This window comes from Gorilla gorilla, chromosome 3 (genome assembly GCF_029281585.2).
Source record: "Gorilla gorilla gorilla isolate KB3781 chromosome 3, NHGRI_mGorGor1-v2.1_pri, whole genome shotgun sequence".
Classification (NCBI taxonomy): Eukaryota; Metazoa; Chordata; class Mammalia; order Primates; family Hominidae; genus Gorilla; species Gorilla gorilla.
This window is the reverse complement of record NC_073227.2, coordinates 139612553-139632617: the sequence shown is the minus strand read 5'-3', so window position 1 is coordinate 139632617 and position 20065 is coordinate 139612553. Positions and strand designations below refer to the sequence as shown.

General features: G+C 36.0%; 2 protein-coding genes across 9 annotated transcripts in view; one reads left to right on the top strand and one right to left on the bottom strand.

Moving 5' to 3' along the window:
• LOC129533124 (kelch-like protein 2) overlaps positions 1-20065 on the bottom strand; it is a 181631-nt gene that overhangs the window by 6892 nt on the left and 154674 nt on the right. For 4 of the 6 annotated variants that reach the window (XR_010133480.1, XR_010133478.1, XR_010133475.1 and 1 more), the window contains 4 exons: positions 13387-13500; positions 12931-13038; positions 6430-6533; positions 3240-6342 (listed from right to left, as the gene is read on the bottom strand). The gene's annotated coding sequence lies outside the window, so the exon portion shown is untranslated. Of the gene's footprint in view, positions 1-3239; positions 6343-6429; positions 6534-12930; positions 13039-13386; positions 13501-20065 lie in introns of those variants that run through there. The other 2 variants (XR_010133471.1, XR_010133473.1) reach the window with 1 other exon arrangement.
• The window catches only part of PDE5A (phosphodiesterase 5A), a 136273-nt gene that overhangs the window by 104822 nt on the left and 11386 nt on the right, over positions 1-20065 (top strand). For all 3 annotated transcript variants that reach the window (XM_004040328.5, XM_004040329.5, XM_031010214.3), the window contains exons 12-17: positions 126-272; positions 4766-4891; positions 6692-6786; positions 14718-14805; positions 18161-18261; positions 19930-20007. In XM_004040328.5, coding sequence (XP_004040376.1) covers positions 126-272; positions 4766-4891; positions 6692-6786; positions 14718-14805; positions 18161-18261; positions 19930-20007 — 635 coding nt within the window. The remainder of the gene's footprint in view (positions 1-125; positions 273-4765; positions 4892-6691; positions 6787-14717; positions 14806-18160; positions 18262-19929; positions 20008-20065) is intronic.

Here is a 20065-nt window from a genome sequence, read left to right as displayed (position 1 = left end):
GTCTTTCATTAAAAAGAAAAAAAAAAGCCACAATATGCTATTTCTCTGCAGCAAAACAAGAAAACCTTGCAAATCACTGCTGCTTTAATTAACAGCATTTTTTTCTTCTTCTTTCCTTACCTAAGGCTGCTGTGGTGCCATCTGCCCAGACCCTTAAAATTACTGACTTTAGCTTCAGTGACTTTGAGCTGTCTGATCTGGAAACAGCACTGTGTACAATTCGGATGTTTACTGACCTCAACCTTGTGCAGAACTTCCAGATGAAACATGAGGTAGGAATGCAGCAACATCCTTTGGAAAAGTCTATGTGTGTGTGTGTGTGTATGTAAGAGAGAGAATTGGTTTTGAATGCAAATATGGAATAGGGATTTTTACATTTTAGTGATTAATATACTGTCACCTAATATATACCCGAGACTTTTAAAGAAAAATTATCATTATCAAAAAGACATTTAATGGGCTCCTAGCATTTATCAAGTATCAGGGTGAAGACTAAGGGAGAGTGTTCCTAAAAATAGGAGCAGGATGTTCAAAGGCATGACAGCAGAGATTGGGGGTGAGGGCCAGGAGTACTGTTGAGGGGTAAGAATGGCAAGAGAAGCAATGGAAGAAGGTGAGAAGCAAATGATACAGAACCTTGTAAGCCGTACAGATGAATTTGGATTTTACCCTGAAAACAATGGTGAGTCACAGGAATTTTATGCAGAGAAGTAGCATGATCTCACTGCAATGGTTATAACAATAGTGTACAGGGAAGGACCGAAGCAGAGTGAACTCCTTTGAAAATGAAGGAGGAAATAAAGGGGCCTGATGGGAGGCCAAGCTTTTAGTTGGAACAGGGTCACCCATATGGGTGAAGATGAAAACTGATTTTAACCTCTGTTGCTTACCTTATTCACTTCTCAGAAAATAGAAAAACTTAAATATCTTCTAATATCAGTTTGGAGATACTAGGGAATTCCGTTGTTTCATAATGGCTATGTATTATAATATATAGCACCAAAGAATAAGAAGCAGCAGAAAGGACTATTTAAAAAAAAGAATTCAGTAATCTTGCCTTTAAAAGTTACTTTTTCTGATCAGTTGAATGTCTAGTCTCCTTGTACAGAGTTCCTATCTGAAGATTTAAATATCTTGAAGGCCTCCACTATTTAGCATTGTATTAATTCAGGACTCTGCCAGGTGCACATTTCAGCGATGAGTTGTCCCTGCTCTCAAAGGCTTCACAGAAATGAAAACTAAGAGTGAATATAGCTAAGATTAATACATTGTCATTTATGGTATTATTGGAGGCCCAAATCTGGTTCTTGCTGAATTTAACCAAAGTTTATGTTACTCTTTCTTAGGTGAAAATAAAGAACAATTGTCCATAGACTCTTACCTAATAATACTTTACTCTTGTTAGAGTGCGTTAAGGCATATCATGCCATTTAATTATTTCAACAAGTTCTCTAGAAAGGCTGTTACTGGGGTTACTGTTATCCCCATTTTACAAATGAAGAAATTGGGACAGCATGGTAGAGTAGAAAGATCATGGATTTTTGAGTCATACCTCTGCTACTGGTTAGCTCTTTTTTCGTTGGGCAATTAATCACTCATATTCTCAGTTTCCTTTTCTGCTATTAGGGGTAATGGTATTATTCTCCCCATGGGAGTCTTACGAGAATTATACGTGCATCTGTGATTATCTATTTGTATGCATATGTATGTATGTACTTATCTATAATATTCTGTTTAACAAACAGGTGTAGAGTCCATGTCAGTTATCCCATTCTTAGGCCAAGTTTGACTGGTTACATCACTCATCAAATTTCTCAATAGTAGGTCATAAGGCTCATTTTTTAAAGCCGTATCTATTGATGAGATGAAGATCTCATTTGGAGCCAGAAGTTCTATGTGAATCTCACTTCTGCTTCTTGCTAGTTACAGGACTTTATAAACCTATATAGTATCTCAAATCCTTTTCCATTCCTGAGTACTCCCATTCTTGAAACTAATAATGATTCTGTTGAAAGGACTTGGCTAGAGTAGAGGAATGTGATTCTTGTGCTTTTAAATGAAATTCATATGTTGATTTATTTCTCTTTGGCCTTTAGATAGCATTTGAGGGTTAGGTAATGAAGATAATCACTCAAAGTTTCTGTAGAAATCTTTATTCTTACCAGTTGTTGATTTTTATCCATGAGGAAAATATTTCCTCTTAATGTCTGATTCATCATCCTACCTTTTCTGGTTGAATAACTATTATTCTAATTCTGGCCAACATCAAACTTGAACATTGCCATCATTCTGGCTGGCCTTCCTTCCTTAGTGCCTCTTCTGTTTTGTTTCTTTCAGATATTATTGTCAGTATAATTTTAGGATGATGAAATTAAAATGTTAATGCTAGAGAGGATGTTAACATCATGAAGCTGTTGTGACTGAGAATATTTCATATTGAAAGACAGATCTTCATGTTCTCTGCATGGCTTCTAAATCTTTAGTTATTCTCCTATAATGATTGTAACCATTGCCTCTTGCTGATCTCTGAAACAGATTCTTCATTCTGCTCAAGCCAATCTGCATGTGCTGTGCTTATTTTCACTTTTTATCTTTTACATCTCATTCCTCCCTGAATAATGTCTGTTCCACTCTCTGCCACAACAAACATTTCTCTTCTTCAGAGCCTGACTTAAGAATATCTGTTTGTAAGAGAACCCTGGGCTTGACTTCATGCTGCTTCAGTTGCTATTTGGCAATGTATAAACTTGCTCTCAATTTCATGTTTATTTACTTATTTCCTTTATATATGCAATTTTGTTATTTTCACTACTGATTGAGTTTCTTGAAGCAGGAGCTAAGCTGTTTTCTGTTTCTTCTTTTTCTCCGGTGGCATCTTGAGTTCACCACTCAGGAAACCTTCCATAATTGTTGGAGACTGATTCAACGTATTGAACATGCTCTGTAGAGTCATCCAAACTGTAAATAAGTACTCAGTAGTCCTGTACAAAATACTGTCTTACAAATTTTAATGGTGTCCAGCATATCCACTGAGAACTTACCAGATATGACCATAATTTTCTTGTATGCTGTTGAGAACATCCTGGTAACAGAATCTAAAACTGTACTTAAATATAGGTACTAACTACTTTGTCCATTGGGTTATCCAATTCTATTAGGTCCGTCTTAATAAAAGGAAAATAGAGTAGTCCATTAGGAATTATGTTTCATACAGTCATTTTGGTCATTGTTTCACAATATATGGTATTATATATTTAATTATATCTGTACATTTATGATTAGTAAAAAGATATATCCAAAGTTTAAATTTCTGGGTTTTCCTGTTTTTTTTCTTGCTGCTTTAATCACCAGTAATTTTCTGCAACATATTTTCTAAACATATCAAAGAGAGTTTATAGATCTTACTTAAAAGTCTCTCAGTAAGATTAGTCCCCCAGTAAGATTCATCCATCACCTTCCTGACAGACTCTATTCAGATATGAAAAAATGGTGTAAGAAGCTGCAGTATGCTTGGGGTGAACACATTCAATCTTAGGCACACAGAAATCCTCCGCTTGGAATATGGCAACTCAGTGGGTAAAAAGGTTAGGAAACAAAGACATTAGTGTTCTTTGTTATCAGAATTTCCTGTAAACTGAGCAATAGAACAGGAATAAAATGACCTGAAAAGAAAAGGGAGGATATGGAAGCATTGATTTCCCACCAAGTTCTTTATAAGCAGTTTCTACCGACAATGAAGAAACCTTGTTTTTGGCCTACTTCTGTAGCTAATCGTATTGTGTTGAATATTGTCAAAGCAACATTCTTTTCCCTGGTACTTTTTCCATTTCCCAGGGCAATGTTCTTTGTGTTTGAAGCAACTCCAGTGATACATGTAGGGAGAATCACATATTTATTTTACAAATCCCCAAAAGTATAGTAAATCACTCAGATTTGAAGAGAGGCAGATTCTGATGCTAACACAGACCATGTTTAGGGCCCATGAGTCTCTGGGGATTTTATTTAATACACCACTTAGAAGTTGAATTAAACCCAACTCTTGAGACTTGCTGAAGTCTATCCTGCCCCTGGCCATCTTTTAAAGTGTTTTTTATATGGACCCCAGGGCTTTATTTGGCACATATTTTTTTTTTAATTACTTCTTTGTAACCAGGCAGTAACTACCTGAATAAGTATAATTTAAAAGGACAAAGAGCTAATGACGGCATTGTCTTGTAGCTCCAATTTGTCCTCGGACATGTGCTATATACCTTGTTACTAGTCCACCCCCAGGGCCTTGCACTAAATACCTTCACGGATATACAACATGAGAGCATGGGAAGAACTTGGGAGTGGCCGCTTTTATGGCTCTCAAATGGTGAATTCATACCTATGTGAACCTTTGGACTCTCCTAGTTGGTGACACATGGAGATGGCACATGGACACATGGACCTTTTATTTAAAAAAAAAAAAACCTACCCAGTGCCCTACCCTGCCAAAAATACCCTTCTTAGGGATGTCTTGTGTTTTATATCAATTTAATTAGCACGGTACTTAACATGGTAGGCTGTGAAGTCAAATTGCTCAAGTTAGAATTTTGGCCCCATCCCTAACTAACAATATGACCTTCAGCAAGTTACCTCTCTGAGTGTCAGTTTTCTTGTCTGTAAGATGATCCAAATCAGAGTATCAGGCTAAATGTGAATGCTTTGTAGTGTCTGGAACATAGTAAATGTGTGAAGATGTTGGCAATTATTGTTACTACTTATGTTTTATTCCCTAAAGGTTCTTTGCAGATGGATTTTAAGTGTTAAGAAGAATTATCGGAAGAATGTTGCCTATCATAATTGGAGACATGCCTTTAATACAGCTCAGTGCATGTTTGCTGCTCTAAAAGCAGGCAAAATTCAGGTACTTTTTAGAGCCATTCATATATCTAATACATTTTGTTGCTTAGTAGTAAAATTTATAGCATATTCTTTCAATTTCACTTTAAGGTGCACAGATAATAATTTAAAATAATATTTGCTGCCACTTACATAATAAGTTATATTTTGTTAATTAAAGAGGACTAATCTGGCAAAACTACTTCGTTGCTAATTTTCTTCCATATATGATATATATGGCATATTAGAAAACCTTCAAAATAACTTCATGTTGCACGTAAATAGTCTTTGGGCAAATAAATATTTCCTTCTGAGGAAAACACTGCCTTATTAAGAAAAAGTAAGAAAAAGTATCACATTTCTCTTGTTCACATTCAACCCGCTCCATAGTAGAATTCCTCAAAAACCACCTAAGTCCTGAACTTGCTTCATTGATAAGTTAGGGGTCTCTATCACATTTTCTCTGGAGCACTCAGTAAATTTTGTAAGTACTGTTTCATAGAAAGGGTTTTGGTTTCATATACATTGACCAGAGACTGTTTAAAAGGAAGATCAATGCAGAAAACATTCAAGTAATTCGTTCCTTTCCAGGCCAAATTTTATCCATATCTCTGTCCTTAGATTCTAACTTCAGTGGGAATCGACTAGTTATTCTAGGTAAGTGATTCCAGGCATCCATCATATAACTGTTTTTAATTCAGAGCTTCCCTGCCTTTTTTCTTTTTGTAAATAAATTCTTAAAATGTTATTCTCTGTCTCTACTTTCATAGGGTGCACATTTTAACTGGCTAAATCTAAAAGAAGTGATTGTTATTAAAGAAGTGAGGTGCAATTAAATACAATAGTAGTATTTTCCTACCTTAGCAAACACGTGTAGGTTGAGTATCCCTTATTCGAAATGGGACAAGAAGTGTTTTGGACTTCAGATTTTTTTCAGACTTTGGAATATTTGCATTATACTTACTGGTTGAATATACCTAATCTGAAGATCCAAAATATTCCAATGAGTATTTCCTTTGAGACTTATTGGTGCTCTAAGAGCTTCAGATTTGGAAGCATTTTGGATTTCAGATTAGGGATACTCAACCAGTGTAAGAAATCATGTAAACTTATTTTGGGGTAGGGAAGGTCATAAGGATTATCAACACTGAAAACTGTCCTAGTTCTCTGTGAGGAATAACAAAATGATGATTTTTGTGTTTGTTGTAAAACCTATTTAGAGTACTGAGAGTTCTAGGAAAATACAGCTGATGATAATTTTAACTTGTGTTTTTTGCGAATGAAGGGGAACAGTATTAATGATAATACTCATAGCAGATACTAAAAAATAACCTATATTTAGCTTGAGAGTATATTATGTAACTTTTTAAAGCCAAGTTTTCATTTCAAATCATTTTCTTTCTATTGTTTTGCTTGAATTAACATTGTCTGCATTCCTTAAGGACACAGCAACTGATAGCAGAGAGTGAACAGAATCTGCAGGGAATTAAAAGAGGAAAAAAACAATTATTTAAAGTTTATTATGATTATTTCACATAATAATTAAGAATTAGCAATACTTACTATAGGTGGACAGATTATTAATTTATTGAGGCATTTCAGCTTTTCCTGTTGATAAGTGACATTTGTGGTGATCCCATTCTGAACGACAAAGGACAACTGATTCCCTGAAGAATAGGATTCTAGGGTTAGTCCTTTGTGACTATAGAGAAGTATGTATGTAAAGCACTGAGGGGAAAAAAAAGATTACTGAAAAGAGGTAATATAATGTCCTTCACCACATTATATTTGTTCTCTCTTTCCTCCAATGTCTTTGGTCATGCAGAAGAAGCTGACTGACCTGGAGATACTTGCATTGCTGATTGCTGCACTAAGCCACGATTTGGATCACCGTGGTGTGAATAACTCTTACATACAGCGGTAAGACTTTCCCAGTAAAGCAAGAAAATGTTTTCTTTTAATTGTAGGGCTGTCTTTTTTTAAGTTAAAGCCACAGCAAAATTTGATGGTCAAGGTCCCATAACATACTCTGGTTATATTTAAAGGAAATGGAAAAAATAATGCAGGTTAAGTATTATGTTTATAATTTTTCAGCCCTGAAGTTCAAAACATATTTATGTTGAGAATCTTATTTCATTAGATAATTACCAGGAGTTTTACTTTAGTTTATATACATCCAGCTTAACAGCTTCCTTAGAAAACTATTAAGACTAGTTTAGAAAAGGTAACATTTTACCCTACAGTAGAAAAGATAATATTTGAAAAGTGCTTAGCTCGGCCCTACATACTTATTAAGTGCTCAGTAGAAGGAGGCTTTTGGTCTTAGTGGAAGCTACATAGCACTCCTCTGTTGGAAAACTGGGCCTCTGTCTAATTTCTCTATACCGTTATGTCCTGATCTGTAAAATGGAGATAATAGTTGTAAAAGATAATGCACATCAATACCAAGCAGAATGCTTGGTACCTATTAAAGTCTTAAATATTAGAAGCAGATGCTAGAGATGTACTGTCATCAGATGTCTGCTCATTGACTGAGTTTGAGAGTGAGACACTATCCGTTAGGACAAGTGTCAGGCTCCTTTAAGAGCCATACTTAAGTGGCATTTGAGATGACAAATGAGAGGATAAAGGTGACATCACTTTTCATCAAATGTTTGAGCCACTGTGATATTTTTATTTTCTTACAGGAATTTAGTTGAAAGGTCTACATTTTAAGTTCAAGATCTCTTACTACTGAGCATTTTTTAAGTACACAAGTGATTCAACTAATGGGCAGATCTCTCAAGGAAATTCCAGATGTCTGATATCTAGAGGGAATTTCAGAAAGCTCTCTAATCACATTCTTCTTATCTAAATAAATGGAAAACTTCATGTAGAAAGAATTGTAGTGATGTAACAACCATGTCCTCTGCTGACCTTTGATGGGAAAAGATAGCAAGCTCTTGCCTGAGTATCAGAGTCTGGCTGTTTCCTCTTGAAAAAATCTCATGTTTTGGAGAACTAACTGGGTGACATGTCCTTTGTCCCCTGTGCTTTGTCATGTGATTGCAATCCTGAGCCTCACACAGACACAGAATAATTATGAAAGGGGACACTGATATGAAAAGATGTATAGTACAGAGTCAAGCCACATAGTACGCCTCTCCACAGTCAGCACAACCTAAAGATCAGAATAAGCATGTGCTACACTGAACATAATATTATTAGGATGTGGATTATTAGTGTATGGATTGCTCTAAGATGCTATATTGCCCTGCTTTAGAGTGAAAAAAAAACACTCAACTATTTTTTCCTTTGTTTATTTAAAAATAATTACCCCGAAAACATCTGGAGAAACGTCATCTTCTCCAAAAAAAAAAAAAAAAAAAAAAAAAAGAAAAAGAAAAAGAAAACATCCTGGGAAAAAGTCATTGACTGCAGAATCTTGCTTTCACACACACACCACAAAGCAGACTTCAACTTTAAAAAAAAAAAAAAAAGTTAAAGCAGTTTCAAAGATTTTTATTTCTTCCTACATCCCTGTGGTTTCAGTAGAGGAAACCAAGAATTTTCCAGGGATTTTTCTTTTTTTTCTTTCCTTGTTGGTAAATGAGTGATACTTAAAGTAGAATTTTCTTAGCCAGGGGACCCAGGAAACTATGAGTACCATAAATATTCCCATGTAAAGTACTATCTTCTAAAAAGGTATACTGTGTCCAGCCCTCATCAGATATTCAAACTAATATTTAGAGAAAATCAAAAAATAAAACAATGCACAGAGATGAAAGTAATTTATCAAAAAGAGAAAAAATGGTCATGTGGTAGCAAAATTAGAAACTGAGATTTTCCTCATTCATTCTTGAACATCTTTTCAGAAAATTACCCTGAAATTACCTTGAAAGAAGATATTTCTCCAATAGAAAGTTGCCCCTTGAGTCATCATTTGATTATTTGATGCCTTCTTTGATTAGGAAACTACCATCGTAGAGGAGTTCTACAGGTATGCCAGTGGCATATATGAGGGAAGAGTTCACTGCTCATGCTTACTTCTCCCACTTGGGTGAATCAAGAAGAGAATGAGGGCTGGGCGCGGTGGCTCACGCCTGTAATCCCAGCACTTTGGGAGGCCAAGACAGGTGGATCACGAGGTCAGGAGTTCGAGACCAGGCTGGCCAATATGGTGAAACCCCATCTCTACTAAAAATACAAAAAACATTAGCCGGGTGTGGTGGCGGGTGCCTGTAGTCCCAGCTACTTGGAAGGCTGAGGCAGGAGAATCACTTGAACCCAGGAGGCAGAGGTTGCAGTGAGCTGTGATCTCGCCACTGACGCCAGCCTGGGCAGCAGAGCGAGACTCCATCTCAAAAAAAAAAAGAATGATCTCAGATAGATACTGAATTCTTATTTTAAAAATAGGCAGTAATAGGAACAAAATAGCTAAAGTGCAGACAACCACTAGAGAAAACACAATTGTAGCATTTGGTTATGTAGAGAGATTACCTGCATTAAGTCTGCATTCAGTATAAGAAGACTGTTGTAGATGCATTTATTTGGTTAGATTCAAGTTTGGTGTTGATAAATAATGCAGTGAAATTATGTTATATTCTAGGCAGATAGATAATGAATAATTATCATACTAGGGCTTTTGCCCTTTGCAAGGTAGAAAGAAAGTGATAGAAGTATAAAATGTGATTCTTGCCATTAAGAATTGTCATAGTCTCATGAAGTAATAGTGATCACTACAATAAAGTATCTAGTCCTGAGTTATTTAGTGCATGGACTGTAAGTGTTCAGCAGAGAAAACTGGTCAAGACAGATGTAGTACATCTCCATTGTTAATGGAGGAAATGAGACTTAAACTTGGTCTTAAAATGTGGGTAGGATTTAGAAAGGAGAAAGGATAAATATATTTCAGGAGCACCATGAGGTAAGCATGTTCTTGGAATAGTGGTGATGGCTAGCTTGACTAGAGTTAGAAGGTTCACACTGATTAGGAATGAAAAAGAAGAGAATGAACAAATGGAAACTTTTTGATGCAGGGTTATAAAACTAACCAGTGCATTATAGATTTGATATGGGTGGGAAAAAGGAGCCACTGCAGTGTGTAATAAATGCACAGTTTTAGGAAGGAAGTCTGAATGTAAGCTACAAGGTGAATGGGTAGAAATTAGAACCACAGAGCTCAACTAGAAAGCTGTTACAGCAAGTCAAGTATAAGCTGAAAAATCACATACTGGCTAGAGAGAGGAAGAGACTGAAGGAGAAAAAAATTGTTTAATTTAATAATGAGCAGCTAGTTATATATAAGCATGAAGGAAGGAGATATGACTTCTGGTCCAAGAAACTGGAACAGTGATGGTGCCATTGATGAAAATGAAAGAGCTGGGAAATATGTATATGTGTGCATTGAGAGAGAGGGTTGGCAAGAATGGAGGTTATGGGAGTTTTGGCAATAAGTCCAGTAGAAGATAAGAAATAGGGTGGTAGTTAGAAGTGGTAACATGATCAAACGAATGTGTTTCTTTCAAGGTTAGAGATGCAATACAATCAGGGGGAAAAAAATCTCCTGGTAGCCACAATCACACTGTATATTTGTCCCGGGAGAACTTGTTCTATCCCATGACTGTCTTCTCTGCTCTAATAGAGGACAGAAGTGAGCTGAAGTCATGGTCTGGCACAGTGGGAATAGAGGGTCAGCAGGATCTGAGAGACTTAAAAGGGCACTACACACAGCACAAAATCATGTGTGAAGTTCAAACTGGGTAAAGTCCATTTTACCCATGAATGAGATGATCTCTGGTCAGGTTGGAGATCTTGAGAGCCTGGAGATCTGACTATGAATAAAGTGAAAGTTCAATTCAATTAGTCCTATGTCAGTAGTAAATACTAATAATAGAAGCTAAAACTTTATATAGGCCTTATGCCATTTGAAACGTTTTTGCACTTTTTATATATTAGTTCATTTAGTCCTTATACCACCATGCAGTGGCTGTGATGGTTATGGTAGTTAAGAGCCAACTTGAGCCAGATGCCTAGCTTCAAATCTTGGCTTCTCTCTCCTCTTACTCTGTGACCTTGTGCAAGTCATTAAACTTCTCTATGTCCCTGTTTCCTTCTTTGTATAATGGAATAATGAAAATACCTATCTTCTGGGATTTTCATAAGGATTAAAGGGGTATAAATAGATGTAAAGTGCTTAGAACATTTCCTGGCACATGTTAAATGCTCTACAGGTTTTAGCTATTTTCACAGGGGAATGTTCTTAGCAACAGATAGGAGTTCAAGATCTTGCTTTGTCCTGTGGTGAATAAAGGGAGTGGCAAAAATACTGTGCCCAGTAGAACCTAGTAGCTGTGGAACAAAGAAGCGGAGCCCTGTCCATCATTATGTGCAAAGAGATAATCAGTAGTGTCAAGGAGGTCAGAGAATTCTGAGGTCAAAAGGTGAAATGAATCATCATTATGAATATTTATGTCATTGAATATGATTATAGACAATGAGAAGGCAAAAAAAAAAAAGGTTGACTGGGAGAAGAAAGCCATAGTGATGATTTGAAGAGAAATGATGAAGTAAAGAACTAAATGGGATTGAAGGTTACAAAGAGGTTGTTAGAGAATTGAACCCAGAGTAATATATATGGCTAAGAAGCAGAACCAAGGATGTTGTTTGTTCTTGGTGACATAGGAAGACTGGGGTGGCAATATAGTTTCCCACCCCCATGGGGCTTTCATTTTCTATAGATTTCTAAGAAATCTATTTCTATTTTTAAAATATTGGTCTGATTTCTGCATTGGACATCCTAATACTACTGTCAGAGATGGACCAACAACTGTGCAGAACAGAGGAAAATGCAAAGTGAGTATGCTGGTCCATTAGTGCTCACTGACAGCAGTGTGAGAACAAAATTCTGTAGCAGTAGTGGTTTAAATGGGTCCTTCTGATGCAACCTTAAATAAAGAAGCCACATATAGCCTTGTGTTTGAAAGAGGAAAATACAACAGATAGAGAATACACTGGTTTCCATGAATGTTTTTATATACAGGAAATTCAAGTCATTTGTCACTCTGTTATGGATTCATAAATCTGTATTTTTAGAATGTAAGTAAAGGCAAACACAGTTTGCATTCATCTATCTCAAGCCAAGAATTTTCTCTAATGTGAAACAGTCCCTTCTGCATCGTCTAAAAATGTAATGTGTGTTTGAAGTTCTAACTTGTTTGTGTTAAATAACCACCTAATTGCATTTCGTAGTCCAGCCCCTAAGTGGGTCAATGAGTGGATACTGTGTGCCTTTAAAGTACTTTGGTATCCTAAGACAGTGTGATGGGTTGAAGAGGATATACCTGAATGCCAGCTCTACCATTTATATCAACCTTGAGCACATTATTTTTCACTGAGCCTTTGATTGTCTAGAAAGCAAAAAGATGGCAACTTTAGAGAGGTCTCAGCTGAGGTTACCCTGGAGACACAACCTGAGATGAAAGTTAGTGTGCATGTAGGTTATTTGTGAATATGACCCCAGGGAGCAGGAATGCAGAACTGGGAAGGAAGCAGGGAAGAAAGGAAAGGCAGTAGAGGGATGAGTTATCCAGATGTCCACCCATACTGGTGCTTAGTCTTCCCAGGCACTTTTGAGGAGTCTTATGAAATAAGACCCAGAACTGTTGACTGGCAAGACAAAGGCAGTTGTCCGTAGGTCTTTGTACCCCCCTGGTCCAAGGTGGTCCACAGGCCTTCACTCTTTGACACTTTCAGGTTGAACAAGTATGAGTGCAGAGAACATTCCTCTGGGCACCAGTTGTGGGGTCAGAAAGCTCTAAGGCAGAAGTGAGAGGTGTTAAAGATAGGCTGGGACAAAACACCTTCTAATTGGTACTTGCATGAAGTCTGTTAAAGCGTGCATGAAACTGGACACTACATCAGTGGATGAGTAAGAGGTGGGATTGAGGGTTTTGATGTCGTAAATGGGCATGCCCTGCACAGGGTTATTGTAAAAATTAAATATAATAAACTAAAAAAAATTAAAGCAAACTACCTGACATGTTATAGGCTCTCATTATAGGCCATCTCCCTGGATGATCTCACCTACTCGCATGCCAGGATTACCATCTGCATTGTTGGTGCATTCCAAATCTATATCTCCAGCCCAGAACTGAGTTGACATTTATATCCATTTGGGTATATTTCAGGCACCTTAAAATGAACAGATCCAACATTCAGCTAGTCAGGTTCCCCTGCTTCATCCCCCATCTTTAATCATCTTCTCCCTTTTCCTGTGTCAGTAAATGAGGTCAGCATCCCAAGGCAGAAAGTTTAACATTCATACTTTTTCCCTTTATCTCCCTCATCCCCTCATCTCCCTCATCCCACTCCTAGTCAGGAGTCATTACCAGTTCCTATCTGATCTACTCTTAAACAGCTCTCAGATGTCTGCTTCTCTTCCTTTGGGCTGCTACCACTCTAATCCAGGCTCTCTCTGACTTAGATTACTAGAAGTTTCCCAGTAGTCTCCTAACTAACTCCCATAGTCTCAATACATACGCAATCCTGTTTCCAGTAAGTTCATCCTTTTTCAGAAATACAGTCGTGTTACTCTGTTCATTGTCATCCCATTTTCTGATGCTGAGCACAGTACCTGATCCATAGTCCAACTCACTAAATATGGAAGGAGCGAAGAAGACAAGAAGGGCAAGAATTAATTTGGGAAAGGTTAGGACAACAGTAAATATAGACAACACTTTAAACAATAAGAATAGATGAGATTATCTGTCCTATTACCTTTATTTTCACTTTACTATTTTCTTTGTCCCTCAGATTTCTCTCACTTTACCCATTTTTTCCCCCACATTACATTTCTTCAGTCTTAGGTAGCTTCTCTATCTTCAACAAATTAAATGCAAAGTAAAATAATCATTCAGATAGTAATAGGAAGAAATAACAAATCAGTTGTATTATCCAACACTTGTATATGGAGCTTTACAATTCACAAACCCCTTTCCTATAAATTTTATGAACAGAGGCTTTCAGAAACTTCATCTTTTTCTTATGAAGAAATAGTGAAAACTATGCTTAATATTCACGTGTGAAGGGTCATGTGAAACATGAGGTGGAGGATTGTGCTTGTCGTGCTTTAAAGCTTTATTTGTGACTGTCTCAGAGATATAATGAACTGAGTATAATATCCTTTCCTTTCTCTTCACTCAGCCAAAGGGTCTCTACTGCTTCACCAAGTTCAATTAGCAGAACTAGCAGGATATTCTGCACTAAAATGACCTGGATCCCACATGGGGAACTTTCCAACTCAGCCGTCTCCTTCCTTCCTTCCTTCCAAGGGAGCATGTACACTGACTATCCCTCTTTTTCTTGCCTTTCATCAATCATACCTCAGTTAATTCCATCTCAGTCAGTCCTTTTCTTATTTGCAGGCACACATGAATAAGCTGACCTTCAGCCTGAGCATTATTTCAGAGGAAAAGCTAACATGAATTTGTTTCAGATTTTATATCAATTGCAGTTTTGAAATTGAAAAATATAATTGGTACAACTATTTCAGAGGGTTTTTTTCCATGTTTGGAGGTATTAATTTTTTTGTCTTTACTCCTTACTTCTATTTTAATCAGTATTAAAACCAATGAAATTGTTCATACTTTACTCTGGCAATGGTCACATTGGTATTTGAAAACAATTTGACTCTTTGTATTTGTTTCCCAGAGATTATCTCACACTTTTCTCAGTAAAAGGAGAGAAAATTGTTAGTTGATTAATTTTGTGAAGTAGCCTCTTTTGTAGTTAAACAGTAATAAAAATGTACTGATAAACTGGCATATTAAGGAAACTGATCTTTTTTCCTTTCTTCAACAAAATACTTTCAGAAGTGAACATCCACTTGCCCAGCTTTACTGCCATTCAATCATGGAACACCATCATTTTGACCAGTGCCTGATGATTCTTAATAGTCCAGTAAGTACCTAATTTATTGTTGTGGAATTTTAAAAGAGAGCTTTATAAATTCAGTTTTATTTTTAGTTCTTGGATTTATTCCCAGCATCATAAATTCTTGCACATACTTTATTCCTTTTTGGGTAAGGAAGGCGAAGCCAAAACATTTGAGATCCTCACAGCCTCACTTCTCTAGACAACCAGAACTGTCTACATGTTGCCCAATAAGGGAAATTTGGTTATTCTACTCTACGTGGCTATTCCAAATTAGAAACAAACAAAATGTGTATTTTGTGGCTCTCAGTTAATTCTGCTTTTTTTGTTTAATCGAATGAAGTGGTTTCTATAGCTCAAGCATTTGCTTTCACAAAGCAATACCTTTTCTTCTTTTTATTGAAACTTCCAGTCATTAAGAGAAGATTTTATTAAAGAATAAAGCTATTTAACTACTTGGTGAAATGAATATTTATCAACATAAGAAAGCATATGCTATGCTATGCTAAACATACTTATGTTAAGGAAAACAAGATTAACATAATATGCACCAGGATATTAACAATGGCTGTGCTGGTGTAATGAAATTGCTAATCTTTGTTTGGAGGGGGATGGTTGTTCATTATTTACATTGTCGGCTGTGTGTATGTATTACCTTAATAATAAGAAAAAATGAAAGTTTTAACTATTACATTGAACATACACAATGCATGACATATAATCTTAAAGCAATTTTACCACCATATTGCTAAGTTTCCTCAGTGGGGCTAATTCTTTCCTGAGCCCTGGAAAAAAATTCAGGGATTCCCATCACTTTTCTGGTCACTATTTTATAAGTAAAAGCCCTCTAGTTACTTTAGGTTCCAACATATAGTATAGAGTTCTCAACTCAGAAACAAAAATGTGTACTCCTGGGTAGCAGTCCAAATTTTGAACATGATTTAAAGTTTCAGGTTTTCTGTTACTGCACTGGTAGGCTTCTCCCATTCCCTACCTTGTGTTTCTTCTAACTCCTTCCTCTCTCCCCAACCTCCATGTGGTTTCTTACCTCTTCATACTTGGAGAATGGGAAGGGAGAATAGGTAAGAAACATCAAAACATTCTTAACAGACTGGTACTGATATGAGTGCCTTGCCTTTTAGACTTTCCAGACAAGAGTCAGACACAAGTCTACTCTAGCCCCACCTCCACCCACTAAATGATAGGAGACATACACAGGAACTCCACGCTCCTCTCTCTTACCTGAGGTAGACAGGAACTCACTCTCACGCCTCCCTCAACACCTCAGTGTCGGGGAGGAATTAAGAGTTATATAGCCTGTTTTGGCAACCTCCTTATAAAATCTGTATATGGTCTAGTACAGATTGTTTTTCTACAACATGTGACTGTTTAATGTGAATTATATCATGTGTGATTGGGAGGTAGAAGAATGGTATCAGTATACTATAGACGTTCTATCATTTCATACACGACTTCTCTGGGGTAAGAGGTGCCAGAATTATAGAAGTTGAATTCTGACCTTCAGCAATAAAGGAAAAAGCCCTCCCTTTGGCTCGTGCATATACAGCCCTTTCCATTCTATCTTAGGAATATTAAAAATGAGCACTTGCACCTGAGGCTCTCTCCCTCGCTTTGGACTGCTGTAGCCTCTTGGTAGCTTGCTCTTCTTTCAGTGCCCACCTTAATGGCAGAGTTACTGTCTCAACAATCAATTCTATATGCATTATTGCAGGGCCCCTCAAACCAGCATTTCTACTTGATTGTTTTTGTCCATCTTTAATGTCCTCAGAAGCAGCCTCCAGACCTGCCAGACTGGCCTGTCCAAGTTACTTCCAGAGGAACCAATTCTTGGTTTAGTTTGTGCTCTGGTTACAAAGTTGCATAGGTTTTGAGTGGTCTTTCCCAATACCATTTTTTCACATAATCCATGTTATTTTTAGTGTACGGTTTTTCAGAACTGAAATTTCTCAGGAATGTATATGTCATGTTATAGTAGGAACATCTGTACTTTTGCTATCTGTGTGTTTCCATTAAAACTTTAATTTCAGTATCCCATTACAAATTTAGCTCCAAAGAAAGAAAATATGCTAACTTTTTTAAAAGCATATTTTACAGTATTCCTATCAACTGACCTGTTACTATATAACTTATTATGTAATATGTTGTTACTTAATATATAAGAAATCTGATTATCTATATGGCTGGCTCAAATTATAAGACCTATCTATATATTCTATCTTTGTAAGCATAATTACACAAGAAATTATATCCTCAGCTTTTGAGAGTAAAAAATAAAAATATAGCACCAAAAGACATTTCATCTTCCACTTGAAATTGTTTTATCTTAAAGTAAGTATCAGAAGGTATTTTCTGAATAGTTTTCTGTTTAGCCTAGAATCTAAAATGATTTAGTATTTAAAAATAATGTTTATGGTTGTAATTATAGATTATTGTCATTAATTAGATCCATGCCACAATTTCAGCATCTAGTTATCCTTTAATCAATGTGTTTTGGCCCCAGCCTAACATACCCAGAAGTTCTCCTGTCTTCATAACAAATCGCTTGCCTTCAGATCTCATTCCTAAGCGTCTGGGTTTTTTCTTGGCCCTAAGATATAGGAAGCACATCTGACTCAACTTACAGATGTTGTTTTGATTGTATTCTGAGTGCATGGTCTGTGTATTTTACTTAGTTCAAGATTAGAGAACCACTATGCTTTAAATTACAGATAAGAAATAAAAAATGGTTACATAGTGAAAACTTTGAATGATTTGCACATGGATTAGCTAGCTACCTTTTAAATATTCCTTATAGATGTTTCAACCCACGCTTTCTTTCACCACTGACCAGTAAGCACCCTTTGGCTCATGCCCTTTACCCATCTATATTAAGATGTTCCTAAGGAATATGCACTGTTATCATAACTGACCAAGTTAAAATTATATAAATTTGCACCAGAAATGTTACTGGATTTATTTAAAATGCCATAGAGAAGTTTAAAAATTTTACCACTTCTTTCTTCATATCCATTAATATGGCTTTTTTTTCAAAGTTTTCCATGCTGTTAAATTATAGCGATTAGTCTGCCCTACGGAAAAGGATAGCTATTAGATTTTAAGTCTGGACTAAGGCTTAAGGAGTATAAGAGTTGGAAAAACATGCATATGTAGGCAGATGAAGCATTATGAAGCGGTTTACATGTATGACAGAGGGGTTGGGTGGGAGCATAGAGGGGAAACTTTATTTCATGGTATTTAAGTGTGTCCTCCACATTCATTAGAATACTGGGCATGTGTTTAAGATATATGAATATATTTCTAGATTTTGTTCTTGTCAGCAGCTTCTCCAAGATGCTAATATTGGTTTTCTTTTTTTATAAAGGGCAATCAGATTCTCAGTGGCCTCTCCATTGAAGAATATAAGACCACGTTGAAAATAATCAAGCAAGCTATTTTAGCTACAGACCTAGCACTGTACATTAAGTAAGTTTTAAGAAATAACCTGAGAAATAGGTATTTGAAGTCTTTTCATTGTTTCAAACTTTTGACATCCATATTGAGAAATTTCAAAGCAGAAATGTCCTGGCAAAACTGCTTATCAGAATACGGAGCAGTTTCTGAAAGGGTAGCCAGAAAAGTCTACTCCTTTGGCTTATACTGCTGAAAATTAAGAATACCTATTATTTCTGATGTTTATCTACCACTGTGTCTCTGAAACTATATACAAATCTAATACCCATCTCAAGGTCAGTCATTCCAAGCCATGTTGTCCAAAGATTATATAGATCATTTGCTTTTCCTCCTTTCCCTTGCTCCCCACAACTTCTGACCATTTCATGACTCCTTTATACCGTCATTCAAGCTTAGTTGGGCAGGAAAAGGAGTTACTGCCAAGCAAGTAACTCTTGTTTCTTTTTATTTGATTTTGGCAGAAGAAGAATATTTATGTAGAACTTTGAAGTTGTTGATTCTAAAATAAGAGTATACATTAGAGTTGTCTCTGTGATTATGCATTTTCATGATTAAACTGCCTTTCTAAAAGCTAGAAAATACTTTCCTGCATTTGAGCAATCATAAGTTTCCAACTCCTAGCTGAGATCTTTGATGCATGTGTGGGAATGAGGGGAGTCAGGGAATCACACTCAGGATTTCCTTGTAACATTAGTCTCTCTCCCTCTGTAAGGAATTCACATTCATGGTTCTAGTTACTCTTAGAAGTAAAAACACATAGAACAAACACAAAAACATCTGCCAGATATCTACTGTTATACATCTAGAAGTAACTGCATGTGCCTACTTAATTGGTTTTTAGAGCATTTTGAGGTTAAGACAAAATAATATATATTAATAGTAAACTTCAGTTTATTAAAAATAATTGCAGAATAAGGATTATCAAATTACCAAGAATTTGAAAAATACCTGTAACCACAATGCCTTTCTAAGCTTTACAGGCCACATGGGTCTCTCCTTTGAACCCTTATGAAACATACTTTTCATTTTTTATAATCATATACTATCAGTTTTATTACGTAAGTTTTTCTTGAGTCTTGTGTCTCCAGGTAGATATTAAACACTGCGAAAAGAAAAATTTTTGTCTTATGCCTTCTCAAAATGCTTAACAATACTGGGCACATAAAGAGGTATTCACTGTACACCGAATATTATTATATTCACTGAATAATAACAAATATTATTTTATTTTAAACTTTACCTAGTCTTTGTTTACTTCAGAAGCACTTCACAACTTTATATATTTTTATCCCCTACCATGAAATAAATGATAAACTGAAACCTATAGATCTTATTATGCCATGCACTTAAAATACCTGAAATCATTCTCAGCATCAAATTTTTAACTCATTTTGTTTCATTTTTCTTAAAATAACAAATATTCAAGAATTGAAATTACCATAATTTGTGATCTATAGTTAAAAATTAGGTGAGGTTTAATGTTTTATCGAAAGCAAATGATAGAAGGGGGAAAGTGAGGTATTAAAGATTTGTAAATGATGATTTTATAGTGGGCTCTAAGATGGGAAAAAAAATCAGAGGTTTTTTTTCACCAAAATTTAGTCCATGAGTCTTTGTGGACCAAAGGGATAAGACCCTGGGTACTCATTATAACTAACAATTTTTTTTTAAATGTTGTAGGAGGCGAGGAGAATTTTTTGAACTTATAAGAAAAAATCAATTCAATTTGGAAGATCCTCATCAAAAGGAGTTGTTTTTGTAAGTAGGTTTACTATCTTTAAAGCTGAAGTTTTTTACCCAGTTAATTTTCTCACTA